Source organism: Cavia porcellus, unplaced genomic scaffold (genome assembly GCF_034190915.1).
Source record: "Cavia porcellus strain 051 isolate PalLab524CR breed Dunkin Hartley unplaced genomic scaffold, mCavPor4.1 scaffold_12, whole genome shotgun sequence".
NCBI lineage: Eukaryota > Metazoa > Chordata > Mammalia > Rodentia > Caviidae > Cavia > Cavia porcellus.
Genome location: NW_026947495.1, coordinates 54,618,469 through 54,633,607, shown reverse-complemented (window position 1 = coordinate 54,633,607; position 15,139 = coordinate 54,618,469). Strand labels below are relative to the sequence as shown.

At 34.4% G+C, this 15,139-nt stretch overlaps 1 protein-coding gene across 7 annotated transcripts in view; it reads left to right on the top strand.

The window, feature by feature from the left end:
• Positions 1-15,139, top strand: part of Scn1a (sodium voltage-gated channel alpha subunit 1) — a 140,983-nt gene that overhangs the window by 48,739 nt on the left and 77,105 nt on the right. For all 7 annotated transcript variants that reach the window (XM_063259197.1, XM_063259202.1, XM_063259200.1 and 4 more), the window contains exon 2: positions 14,624-14,936. In XM_063259197.1, coding sequence (XP_063115267.1) covers positions 14,673-14,936 — 264 coding nt within the window. In that variant the 5' untranslated portion in view covers positions 14,624-14,672. The remainder of the gene's footprint in view (positions 1-14,623; positions 14,937-15,139) is intronic.

Here is a 15,139-nt window from a genome sequence, read left to right as displayed (position 1 = left end):
CATCTGTCCGGTGCCAGTGAATGGTGAGGGCGGGCTAGCTTGTGACTATGTAGGTGACAGTCCACGAGCAAGGCCTAAAGCCTGGCTTGTGTTTAAGACAAGCTAAATGTGGCCAATTTGCTATGCTTCCACTTTGAGTTGGAATATATTGTATCACTTCTAAGACAGAAGAGGAAACACAGTTGCTTGGTTATCCAAAGTTTACAGGTTTGTGAGTGGCACAAATGCTTAAGAGCCGTTTCCTATTAGTTGTCATGATTCACCAGGTATAGCATTTTCTCCGTGGTGGTCTGAACTAAATTCTCTTTCTTTATTGGATTTTTACTGAGTTTCCTGAATAAACAGCAGAGTGATAAAATAATTAAGAAAAGAAGAAGAGACAGGGAAAGATGCACTGAACAAATCTTCAAAGAGAATGGCACATCTCAACAATAAAGAAAATCTGATTTGGGACAAATTTAGCAACAGATATTAAACATGCCAAGTAATGGTTTTTTAGAAGCTGTTAGTTAAGGATTCTGTTAAAGGTAGAAGCCAACCAATGAACTTTTGTTATTATACATACTGATAATTTTAAAAAAATTAGTTAACTTTATCTGTCCTGACAATATTTTTTCTTTCATTCCCATATGATATATCCCTTTGATATATCAAAAAAAATCACTAAAATTAGCTTATCCTCCTATCCCTTGAAATTAGCAGTTCTCAGGCAACCCTAAATTCTCCGTCACCTCACCAAAGAAAGAGTTCCTCAATTTAGTCTGACTGACAATACTCAGTGTGACACTAAGAAATGAGATAGACATCGAGAAGTAAAGACTGTTTAAGTTAATTCACATTGATGCATGAACAACATATATTTCCCTGAGATATTTGCTGTTTAAAGAGTAATGTTTACTATGAATGAAAAACATTAATTAACTGAATTTCAGACAGTATGAACACTTTTTTCAGCAGAGAAAGTGTTCAGTAGAGAAAATGAAGAAAGCTTCAATATTGGTAAGTAAAGGATGTCCAGTTAAATTTGAATGTCCAATAAACAATGGACAATGTTTACTAGAAGTGTGTCCCAGACATTATGTAGGACATGCATACACTGAAAAAAAAATCTGTCATTTATCTGAAATTCAGATTTAACTCTATTTTTTCCTGATGCCCTTCTTCAGATCCTCAGGTCATCACGGGGTGATTGGTCTTCATACCAAAAGGCTGATTCTGCCTATGCTTACCTCCAATATGAAGAATAGACCTTTGGACAGTTCTATTTCTTTGTCCAACACTCTACCAAGTAAAGAACTGCAGCTGTGATAAATATCATTATTCCCTGAATCTACCATTTTGAAAACTTTAAAAATAAAATCTGCACCACAATGACTTAGAGAATTCATTGAAAAGATGGAGTAACAGGTGTGACATACTTGGAAATTAAGCAGAAGGAAAAATATTTTGAGTTTAGGTTTTTGTTGAATATGATAATTATATTTAAATTATTTGCAAGGTTTTACCAAAGCTCATAAATGAACAGCTTCAGCTACCACCTGCTATTGAGCATAACCAACAAGAAAATTTCTCAGTGTTGAAGAAATGTTAGAAAATATGTTGGGTTGAAAAACAGACATGGATCCAAAAATCGTGCAATTTCTTTTCCAAATTTTTTCTCTTTTTAATTTTCTTTTTCGGAAACTTTTTTACTCTAATTCTGATTCTTAATCATTGCTTCCAGAAAATAATGCATTGGTATCATGAAAACAGTTAAGTCAAAAGAATGCAGAATATTAATTGAACTTTATATTCTATTGTCTAATGAATTTATCAATATTCAGTTTAATGTACAAAAATATCTTTAAATGAGATAATCCCTAAAATGTGCACTTTGATTACAGACAATGAACATAGGTGACACAGTGATTCCCTTATTATCTTAAAAGAATTTAGTGATAATTCAAGACAATTTTGCAACTCATTGCCCTATTTGAAAACACACACACACTCTACTGACTTGTGTGAATGAGAGACATTTTCTATTTAAAAAATCAACACTTCTAAAATTCAATCTCTTCTTTCCTGTATGAGGGCACTATCAAAAATGAAAAAAAAAAAAACTAAATATCCAAGTCAAGATCCTGATAGCCTAAACCCTCAATTTTATTTCATAGATCATCTTATAAAAGGAATTTGCTCACTTTCCCAGGTTCCAAATGGTGCTGCTTTCTGTTTCTCAATTCTATAGTCTTTCAGCCCTGCTCAATGCTTGGTACATGGTATATAGCGAGTAAAAATTTGTGCAATGAACAAAAATTGATTGCATATACCATGTGCTGTATACTCCGACAAGAATAGACTTGGCTCAGGGTCATATCTGGATGACAGATGTCCTGGGCATCTGGTAGTGTCCACCCTGTACAAATCTATAATAATTATCAGCTGGTGGGCACTCAAATGAGATTAAACTATCACAATCCCTGAAAGGACTCTTTAACCTAGACCAGTGTATCACAAAAAGGATATAGGATGTCTGGCTTACAACAAAGACTAAACGCTACTTTAAGTGTAATTTCGTATAGTAAAGTGTGAGTAGATATAAGTGATAAGTAACACATGGGGAAGATAATATATGAATTTTTGAGGCAGAATATTATCTCTACTTTCATTTTAAGACATATTTACTTAAGTTCTTTTGCCTTACCAAAATGACTCTTCTTTAAAGGAGGGCTTACAGCAGTAATCACAGGCAATATTGTATTTTTGACTAGGATTATTCAATGTCCAGATTTTATACAGATAGAATTTTTATCAGCTGAATTGTTACAGGTATGGCACTTCTAGTCTCAATCTTTCAGAGCTCGCTTTGTTGTCGAGAAAAGTGACAAGTGAAATGTCACACCGCACATAATCATTCCTCGGGGTGGTTAATTTGTGTGGGACACTCTCCACTCCAATCTCTTCCCAAGGTTTTTTCCTCATTTAGTTCTCTCCCACTTCTACCCAGCTGCCCCTGGCTTCTATGCTGTTTCTTACCCATTAATTATGCCCTTGCCAGTTTTGCTTTGGGACAAGTGGTTCCATACAATTTTCTTATAGCAGGAAGAGGAGCTTCAAATTGGGACTAAGCTAAAGAGAATCTCCCTTGAGCTGAATTCCTTGCCTTAGGCCATGTCGTGTGTCTCATGGTTTAAACCTCTCTGACTTCAGTTGTTTGAAGACTGTTTTTAAACTGCTTCCCATCCTGATCTGTCCAGACAACAGTCACAAGAGCGAAAGGTGACAGTCATTCTGAAATTCAAAATAGCTGAGTTGTTAAGAATGCCTAAATTTTCAGTAAAGCCCTGCTAGAGGGCTATAGTACATGTCTCTCAGGAACACAGTGTAATAATATCATGCCATGAATCCTGAAATGACTTTCATACAGATTGAAAATACTGGATTATTTCCAGGAAAATGGTTATCAAGGCAGATGTTTACAAAGTGGGAATATAACTATTTTCCCTTAGCATTTTGTGCTAAAAATGCTAATCTGGCTTCTTTTCCCTTCCAAGGGAATTATACCAAGAATGCTAGTTGTTTCCCATTATTCTCTCACAGCAAAAAAAGACAAATGCTGACTCTGGCAGTATTTCCCCAGCTTCTACTTATAGCGACATAATTCCCACCTTTACCAGCACTGCTGGCAGATGTGACCTGCATCACCTGAGACAGCAGCAAGAAGAGTGGCCTTCATGCCGCCCGTGTCGTTGTGGGGTTTGTATTAACTTCCTAGTGCACCGCGGCTTTCACATGAAATAAACGGACTGCCACTATTTCTACAAAGTCTGAAGTAGTAGAAGAAAGTGAAAGAGGACTGACCGCTGGCTATCTCCTCTCCACATAATTTCTTTTGTGCAAACCCTACCTTACGCAACCTGTTTTTAGCCAGCTCTGTCCTCCTTCCCAGGAGGCCCTGGAGCTTCACATGGGGTTTTACAGGACTCATCTCAACACTATCTCAAAATCTGCATCTACAGACACAATCATGAGCAAATTAGACTTCTTCTCCACATTCTCCCAAATCTCTGACCAGATCGTTTACCCACTAGAGTACGATGACTCATTTTCTAACATGGAAGGCTTCTTTACTGTAACAGCTTAACTCAAGTAATTTGTTTATAACTGAGGTCATGACTGTACGGTCGATGTAACCTAATCATAGGTTAAAAAATTCCTTTAAATTATTAAATTTAAATTTGAAGAAATTCTTTAATTATTCTGAGCTTGATGGTCAGAAGACATTCTGAATTTCACATTGTACACTATAATGATTCTAGTTTTAATGCCTATCTTCTCTGTATGGAAAACAACATCCTAATGGCATATACGTTTTCACACAGAAGAATAGGTAGAGCATAGTAAACTATAGCAAATTTGAATCTCAGTCAATATTTGTGCTTATGGAATATAAGTGTTCCTTATTTGTTCAATTGGATTAGCAGTCTCATCATTGATTACTGATTTACATGTACAGATTAATAAGATCACTGTGTCAAACATCCCTCAAATCTCAGGGATTTGCAAACTAATTGGTGACTATCGGCTGGCTCTTTTTGGTTTGTCTTATGTCCTGTGTGTCCTGTTATTCTAGGATCTAGGCTGAATAAGCAGGTCCTGTTTAATATAAGCCATTCTCTGGGCAAAGGGAAAAGATCAAGAAGTTGTGGAACCACAAGTTACACTGAAAACTTCTGGCTGATTGATGACAATTCATCTCACAGTCCAATGGCCAAAGTGCCGTTAAACTTCCAAAGGCAAAACATCCCAAGAACACTACCTACTGGGAAGGACCTTAGGGCACAGGGCAGTAGGTAGGGTACACAATTCTCACAGGGGAAAAAAATGACTGGACATCTACCACAAATACATACCACTGAAGAGCCCATTTTATCCCCTCGTCTGAAAGAGCTGCTGCTTCTGTGTTCTTAGTGTGGGGGAGTCTGGCAAACCAAGATCTCACTGTCAGGATCTGCAACAGTTTAGCTCTTCTCTCTGAGATTTTATAATCTGCTTAGGACTTTTCCGTAGGACTTTTCAAGCCTTTGGCTTGAAATAAATGTGTGATGGAGTAGATTAGGTACCTTTTTTGGAGTCACTAAATAAACATACTGCCAAAGTGATGTGAGTAGATATTTAGTTTTGTAAGCACTTTATTTAATAATTATAATGGGAGGAAAAAGATGCCTAATAAATGCACAATTTGAATAACTGCAAATTGAAGTTGTATATTTCTTGATTTCTATCATGCCTAAAATATAATGTATTATTTTAAATGCATCAAATTTTTGTCATGTGATATATTAACTTTGCAAGTAGGATCTTATGAAATTGTAGATCATGAATATATTTCACAGAATAATGAATGGTACACTCAATTTAAACAGAGTACAGAATGGTTCTTGGTATTAGATCAACAGAGTCACCACTAGATTGAATGAATACTGAAGTTCTTACTTTGTTAGATAACCCTGAAAAACATCTTTGAATGAAACATACAAATGTAGACATAGATGTATGCTAGCTATATTTGAAATGCAGTCTTAAAGCATAAAAATTTAGGGGTAGATACAATTTTTAAATTTAAATGTTTAAATAGAAGGATGAAATGTTTCTAGTCATTTCAATTATAAATATTTTAAATGAACTTCATCAAAAGTCAAGTAGAATATAAAGATTTTTATCATAAATATAACAAACTAAACCATTTCTAGGAAAGATATCTATAAAACAATATTTCTTATATTTGAAAAATTCTATGTATAAAGTAATTTCTTTCTTGGATGTTAAAAATAGTTATGTGAAATCACAACTATAATAACATTTTACATATTTTCATCTTATGGCAGTAAAATGAAATTTTTTCTTTTATAAAGTGGGTGGCGTGGCAAGAACACTATCAAAGTCAACAGAAATATTTGTCTATGAAGTATCTTGCCCAGATGGCTGATGGAGTCATAATGTGCTAGAACTTTAGAAGGTGTTGGAAGTCATTTTGTCAAGAGTGTTTTCTGTTTCTTCTCAGAATATCAAATATTTTAGAGACAAAATTACAAATATATGATTCCCCTTATATAAAATTACATAGTATAAGATGGTGAAAATGCATAAGTGTTACATAATTATACTACAACTTTGGAGTTTGGAGTCCAACTTTGGAGATTGGGGTCAGACAGATAAATTACATAGTAACCTCATCAGTTGATAGCAAGCTATGACTGGGTTAAGCAAAATATAGAAACTTATGGATGTTAAGTCAGAATCAGCTGTAGCAATATAGTGGGTCAGGTTGCAAACTGCAGAATACAATTCTAAACATGAATATTATGAGCACCTTCATATTGTGGGGTTTTTTTGGGGGGGTGCTTGACACAGGGTAATTGTGTCGTGCAGACTGGCCTTAAACTAGCTTATGTAGCCCGGGCTGGCCTCAAACTCTCAGTGATGCTCCTGTCTCAGCTTCCTGAGCGCTGGGATTACAAGTGAGTGCAACTATACTTGGCTCACTTTTTTATGTGTATTTTTCATTTTTCAGAAGTTTGAAGACTACCTCTATTTTTACCAAAATGCTCCAAAGAATAAAATTTCATTGAGTGAATACTAGTATAATCCGGTTACCTGTGTTATACTTGCACACTTACATTTAAATTTAAAATCCTATTTTCTAGCTATCAGGAATTGGCTGTCATTAGTTTGGGAATTAAGGGGGAAATTCTGTCATTTGTAAACTATGTAACTTGGACATGTTATACTAATTTGAAAGCTGAAAGCATAGTAATTCTAAACAAATGTCAGTTTTTCTTTCTTTCATTTTGTTTCCTACTAAGTAAGAGCATAAACTCTAATTTTTGTTTTCAGTGTTTGCTATTGCTTGGTTTTATGATTTACTTATCTTTGAGTTCCTTAAAATAAATTAATCTTTCAGAAGTTCAGAGATTGAGACAACTTGACTCCTCTTTTGAATGCCTGCTTTCTTGTTTTCCTTTGTTCTCTTTCTCGGTTTTTGCCGCGAGTTTGCGGTTGCCTTTGCGTTGGCGCTAGCGTTCTCCTTCGCCTTCTAGTTCTGGTTCTGCTTCTGGTTCCGGTTCGCGTTCGCGTTCACCTTCTCTGGTTCTTGCTCGTGCGCGTGTGCTTGCTCTTGCTGAGACGGTCTGACAATGTAACTCAAGCTGGCCCTGACTCACTGCTCAGCCCAGGCTGGCCTGGAACTCACTACGATTTTGCATCAGTGCTGGGACTACAGGCATGCACTTCTATATCTAGCGTGTCTGCCTTCTAAACTCCCATGACCAAAATATTAATAAATTAAGGACTTATAGACATTCTTTTCTCTACAAAAAAAAAAAAATACAAAAGCTGCAATCTGAGAAAACATAGGTCTTTCTATATAGTTCATTTATAAGTTAGTTGATAGTTTATCCCTAAAATTGACTTCCCAAAACAGACTAGACATAGTACAACAGTATTATTTTAGTGGATGATAATAATAGTGAAAACTAGAAAGAGAAAATGAGAGAACTGTCTCACTAACTTGGGGGTATGATAGGGCAGGACAGTAAACAGTGGAATCAACTTTAAGCTTTAACAATAATATGGACTTTATATTAGTCACTTTTCAATTGCTAATAAGAAAATCCTGGTATAAACAAAAAAGGTTTTTTGGCTCACAATTTTGAGACTTCAGTTCATTATCAGCTGGTGCCAAATTGAAAACATGGAGGAAAGCTGCTCATTTCATATTAGAGAGAAGCAAACCAAGGAAAGAGCCAAAAAGGAAGGACTCGGGTATCAGATACAGCCTCTAACGTCACACCACCAAGACTCATGCAGATGCACCTAAACGTGTGCCTTCCTACCTCCTTTGGGACACTGAGCCAACCCAGTCAATAATCAAGTTTAATCATCACAGACCTTAAGAATTCGGTTGAGTAAGGAAGCCTCATGAGAAGTTGCCCCAGCATGCTATTTCTCAACTAAATTTGTAATGCTTTCAGAGCTGTGGGTATTGGGGGACAGTTAGATGGCATCCAGCTCTTGCATCCCGGCCAATAACAAAAAAAATTATAAAGAGCGCTAGAACAGATAAATTAGAAAACATTATCGTTATGCCTTGTTGACATATTTTGGAGCATGCTGTTTTGTGTAAAAGCCAACACCCTACTAAACAAAGTCAAACGTTAAACAACTGTGTCCACACATGCCCAATTAATTATGGTCAGTGAGGACCATAGAAGAAACTACAGACTTCTGAAAGAAGTTAAAGTCTTATTTTAAAAAGTAAATTTCTTCAAGTTTAAAACATTTAGGAGAATGACTTCATCTGTAAGACTTTTCGTGTGAGATGCCACAGTGAAAATTAAATGTTTGCTTCTGAGCTACTTTAGATTTTCTATTTGAGTGGAAAACTCACGACCAAAGAAGTTTGGACCATGAAGACTTCATGAGTTAAATAAACCTTCTCCATCTGTATTATGAAGGTTTCCAGAGGAGATGATTTGCCAAAGCTAGCCACCTAATTAGGAAAACCTTTTGGCTGTGATAAATATTAACTCAAAGACTGAGACCATGCTGGATATGGTGGTACATGCCTGTAATCCCAGCACTTGGGAGACTGAGGCAGGAGGATCACTGCGAGTTCTAGAACAGCCTGGGATACAAAGTGAATTCAAGGCCAGTCTGAATTGCATAGTGAGAGTCCTTCTCAAAGACAAAAAAAAAAAAAAAAGATAAAAGAGCTGCCAAATAAATGCAAACAAGAAGAAAATAGAATTATATGCCATTATGCCATTGAAGTTGTTTTTAGAGGAAAAGAAATCAGTTTGAAGTAAGAAAGTGTGATACCATTTTATACTGGAAGTATCCACATACATCACCTGAGTACCGTGTTTCTTGATGTGCTAATACTGAGAAATTCACTTCTACCATCTGGAATTGTGCAAGTGTAATGTCATGTTTGCACAAAGAAGCAATCATCTAATGTTGCATTTTTCAAAACATATTTCTGTCATTAATTAATATATAACTGCACAAGGTTAGGTAACTTCCAAAGGCTGATTATAAACATTACCTACAAATCAAATAACATTGAATGAGAATTCATAGAACAGAATTCCCAGAACTTGTAAGAATAAATAGAAACATTATACATTAACATTAATTCAACTCTTTCAACTCATAATAAAATAGAACACAGCTACGTAGAGATAAAGATGGCCTAAATAAAAGGTGAATTTTATTGTTATAATAAATTTCATAGCATTAAAGCAAAGACAAAGCTGCATTACTTATTTATTTACTTATTTATTAGCACATGTTATGCTAGTATCGTGTATTAGTGTGTCTTTTTTTTAAATTGAGGAGCTGTTCAATCACACGTAAAATAAAATTGCACAAGTTAAATAGATATGTATTGAAACATAATATGTTTCAATACATATATGCATTGCATATTTAAATTGTGTTACAAAGATTTACTTCTTAAATATATTTCTTTATGGTGGAACCTTCCAATACCCTTTCTTCCACCTGTTTGAAATACACAGTGCACTGTTCTTATCTACAGTCACTTTACTGTACAATAACACACCAGCACTTCCTACTTTGTTTTTAGTGTTAATAGGAATGTCATTTAATAAATAATTTATATTCAGATAAAAGAATGCCACAGCAAATTCTAAGATACAGAAAAGGCACAAACTACCTTACCAGACAGCAATGCAATAAAAGTAAATATAAATGAGTTAGATGGGGAAATTTTGAAACTTTGAACAGGCTCTCTTAAACAACTCTCAAGCTAAAAAAGAATTTGAAACTAAAATTTACCTAAAGAATTTTTAAAAATATTCTTAATTTAAGAATTTTCTAGCCAAGTCTGGTGGCACACATCTCTACTTCCAGCACTCCTTAAACCAGATGCAGGAAGATTCCAAATTCAAGCCCGGTCCATGTAATTTAGTGACTTAATGAGACTGTCCAAAATAAAAATAAAATGAAATAAAATTTAGGATTTAGCCCAGTGCAAAAGTCCTAGTTTCAATCCTCAGTACCAGAAAAGAAAAAAAAAAAGTATTTTCTGGTGTTTTTTTGTTGTATATTTGCTTGCTTGCCTTTGGTACAATACCTTAAAAATATTATATTTGTTACAATATCATCATCAAAGCTAAAGATCATCTAGGTTTTCTCTTATCTCCCTGGAATTTTATAGTTTTGCATTTCACATTTGGACTTATGTTTCATTTTGTGTTATTGTCTCGGAAGAGTAGAAAAGTGGGTTCTTTGTTTTTTTTATTTTACTATTTTTTTCAGATAGATGTGTGGTTATTCTTACAATGTATATTGAAAAGACTGGTTTTTTCTGGGGGATTTTTTTTTTTTTTTGCATTTTATTGTCTTGCGTCTTTGCCAAAGTAAATGGGATATATTTATGTGGATTTGTTTCTGGGTTCTTGCTTTTGTTTCACTGAGATATGAATAGATGTATATTCAGCAATACCACATTACATTGATTGCTTTACCTTTACAATAATTCTTACACCTGGGTTAGTATCAGCCTTCTGACTATATTCACTTTCAATACTGTGTTGGGCATTATGGGTCTTTGATGCCTTGCATACCCTTTAGAATCTATCAATGTCCATAAAATTGCATTGAATTTATAGATTAAGTGGGGAAGAATTAATGTCTTGACAATATTGTCTTCCTACTCCTGAAATATGGAACATCTCCTCATTTGTTTAGTTTTAAATTTATATTTTCAGAGATTTGTAGTTTTCCTTATCTAAGTTTTGTATACATTTTGTTAGATTTATATCTAAGTATTGCATTTAGGGACACACTAATGTAGATAGCATTGTGATTTTCATTTAAAGCCCTATTGTTCATTGTGGGAACATAAGGTAGCAGCTGACTTTCATGTGGTAACCATATTTTCTGTAGCCTCTCTATAGTCATTTATTCATTTTTGGCATTCCTTTAGTCATTGTATTCAGTATAGACAGCCTTGTTTTCTGTAAACAAAGCCAATTTTATTTCTTCATTCTTGATCTGTTCACCTTTATTAATTTTTTTCACTTATGCATTAGTTAGGATTTCAAGTACGATGTTGAAAGGGTTGTACCTCAACATAGTGAGGGACCATCAAGCTTTTTTCATTGTATTTTAAGCTCATATATGCTAACTTTATGTTAATTTTGAACCCAGATACTTTCTTTCACTGCATTTAAAAATTTCCTAGTTATTTCTACAAAACATTCCAGGCATAAAAATCACACAATATATAAAATCACTATAATTTAATACCCTTCATCCCTATTGTTATATAATGCAATTAATTCACCTACGTAATTTGAGTAGATTGCATTCAGAAAATTGTTAAACAATAGTGTTGGCTTCTTTTATTGACTGTAAGATAGTTTGTTAAGATCGTTGCTGACTTTGGCATGTATATAAGTATATACATAATTGTACTTTTTACGTATTATAGACTAACATGTGTGAATGTGTATTAGTAGGTAAAAGATATTCAGCATTAGTATTAGAATAACTGAATAGCCTAAAAAGGGGCCGAGAAAAGTACAGAGGACCTCTACCTAACTCTATCTAAAAAATTCCAAATATGTAAATCAAAGATTTAACTTTATAAGTTAAACCACCAAAATGCCCAAATTGCAGTAAAACATGGCTAACATATATAGATAGAGCTCTGCATGTGTTTTTCTTATACGTGGCTATGTTATCTTTCATGTCTTTCCTCACACCTCCTACTGCATACTCCCAAGATGTTTTCCTAAATATTGTACAAAATCCAGAAGCCAAAGAAGAAATAGAGAACCACATAAAGTTTTGACATTTTAGTTGAAGTTTTAAATATGTAGTATAGAATATTACGGTCAAAAGGGGTGATTTAGTTTTTTTTAAAGGCCATGTATCACAAAATCAAATGGTTAAATCACACCTAAAAAGATACTATAGTTTTGAAAGAAAAAGCAAAGAAACAGGCATTTTTAAATAGGTAATCGTTGAAAAGGAAATTAAAACTGGCTCTTCAACATATGAAAAATATATTCTATTTTTCTTACAGTAAGATGAATGCAAAACTAAACTTAAATATACTTGCATTAGTCCCTATCACATTACAAATATTGAAAACGTAATAGCATAATGTGTTGTTCAGAGTGTAGATGAACTGGCAGTGCATTATATGTCTGTCAGAAAAATTATCCCATAAAGAATAATTTTGTAATATCTATTAAGTTTAAATGTGTAGAATTTATGGAGCTATTATGATTTAGATGTAAAATGTTCCCTCAGATTTCTGTGTGTGGAAGGTGATTGGGCCATGGAGGTGCTTTACACATCAGAGGACTATCTCACCGATGAATTCACAGCCAAACATCGTATGTGGAGGTCAGGCCTGGAAGGAAGAGAGGTCACTGGCGATGTAACGTGGGAGGTTCCCAGCTCCTTCTGTGATTCTCTGCTTCCTGGTCACCATTATGTGAGCAGATTTCAGTGCCATGCTCTTCCTGCCTTGGAGCCAACCCAACTATGGATTGAAACCCATAAAAACTATGAGCCAAAATAAACCGGCCTTCCTTGAAGTTGTGGATGTTAGATATTCCAGTGATGAAAAATAACTAAGACTAGAGTCAGGAATACATTTATAAATTAATCTTATAAATAATGTCTGCATATATGTTAAAGTATGTGGGAAAATATATTAGTTGCAATGTTATGTATAATAACAAAATATTGGAAACAGCTTGAATACTCATTACTGGGAAATAGGTTCAATAAATAATAACTCCTACATACAATGGAAAACTAGACAATAAAAGGAATGGGTCAAATCAATAAAAACTGAAATAGAATTCATTGTAATATATAGTTTTTCAGTGAAAAATACTGGATGCAAAATATTTGTGTAGTAAAATACTGTTTGCACATATGGTTTAAATAAAACAAGTATAAATACATACATAGCAGATGCATATAGAGAGTGAGAATAATATATGACAGACAATAGTTGTGCCTATGAGAAAGAGAAACAAAGTGGGAGATATTACACTGCTTTTTCTTTTATATATTTTGAATGTGTATCACTTGCATATATGTTATATCAAGAAACTATTCAGTTAAAATAAAAACCATACATTTACCTGTCAGAATACTTCTTTATGAGAAAATGAGTCATATTAGTCATCCCTAAACTCTTTTTTCCAATAAACAAGACTTAGTGTTTTTCTGATGCTTATTGGAGAATTACAGCTTTTAGACAAAATATTCCTCTTCTCTTGTTTTAAAAGCAATACAAAGCCAAATCTGATTTTTAAGTGTACTATAAGAATGTCTGAAGGAACATAGACTTAGTCTTCTCTTCTGGACACGTATTGGAAAATATGATCATAAACCTCTTAGAAAATGGGAACCATTTTCTTGGTAAAATTTGAAGTACCTGTAGAACTCCTCAAAAACTAATTGTCTGAAATTTTATCTTGGCAGTTCATATACACCAATACTCTAATGAACTATATGTTACAACTTGATGACCTTAATGAGTTAATACAGTATCTGAATGAAATTTGTGTCCAAGCATAACGTAGGCTCTAGGGAAGCAATTTGAGTTCACATTAAATGTACCTTAATGTGAAATTTGAGTTCACATTAAATGTACCTTAAAACAATGCATCTGGGATTTGACTCCTGCATGAGATCAAGTTTGACTCTGCTATAGTTGTTGAGAGTTTTGTCTCAGATCCTCACAGTATCTTTAGCACTAAAGAGCTACAGAATCAGCAAGAATATCGTTATTGTATTAGTGAAGAATAATACTTCAGTGTCTATTTAGTTTAGGATATGATCTTATTTTTGAATCATTTTTCTTGAAATAAAAAAATCCTTCTGTCTTTTGCACCAATAGTCATCTTCTCCTATCCCTGGTCCAGTCTGTTAATTTCGTGCCAGCTCATGCTTTCTCTCAGTCACATAAATAACATTTGCTCAGTCTTGGACTACTGCTTTGTTAATACATTTACAGGTAAACCAAGCCTTCTGTGGCTAGTGAAGTGAGAAAATCGTAGTTTCAATAATCTCAAAAAGTAAAATAGATCTAGGCCCGTTAGGACTGGAGTAGCTATGTAATTGATCATTAGAGCTGACTGCAATGAATTACTCCAATGAGCCTGGAAAGGAGTCATTTGTCAGACCTAGAAGTTTTGACTTTATGTCATCTCGAAGCTATCTCCTTTCTATTCCATCCTTGCTGGCTGAGCCAGCCTCCATCTCTTAGGTGCACACTTCCATCTTCTGGGTGGGTTTCAGAATGGACGATCTATTACTGACATGGTGGTGATTAGCCTAATGAACCTAGCTGAGGCTATATCTGAACTATTTTTTAAACTCATGGCACAGTACCTCTAAAACTAAAGCATACATGTTAATAAGCATGGGGTGCTTAACAAAGTTCAAGATAGAAAACATATTTGTTAGGAATTTTTATTTAGAAATTGCATTTCAATTTAAGGAAGAAATGTATTTCACAACAAGCATTTATAGATATTAACATATCTTTATCTTCCCCTAATATATCTGCATTTTCTTCTAGGAATTTCATACACAGAGTAAATGGTAATTAAAATGTGCAGGATGACAAAATGGAGCAAACAGTGCTTGTACCACCAGGACCTGACAGCTTCAACTTCTTCACCAGAGAATCTCTTGCGGCTATTGAAAGACGCATTGCAGAAGAAAAGGCTAAGAATCCTAAACCAGACAAAAAAGATGATGATGAAAATGGCCCAAAGCCAAACAGTGACTTGGAAGCTGGAAAGAACCTTCCATTTATTTATGGAGACATTCCTCCGGAGATGGTGTCAGAACCCTTGGAGGACCTGGATCCATATTATATCAATAAAAAAGTGAGTGTTGTTGTGCATATTTTGCTGCTAATTGCCTACTGTGTACGTTGGATTGTTGTAGCACCATTGCTCTTTGAATTAGCCTGAAGTACTAATTCTTTTTTTTATATACTGAGGATCAAATTCATGACCTTGCACTTGACAGGCAGGGACTAGGCTGATCCATTTGTCTATGAAATGAGAAACATTTTGTAATGTTTATG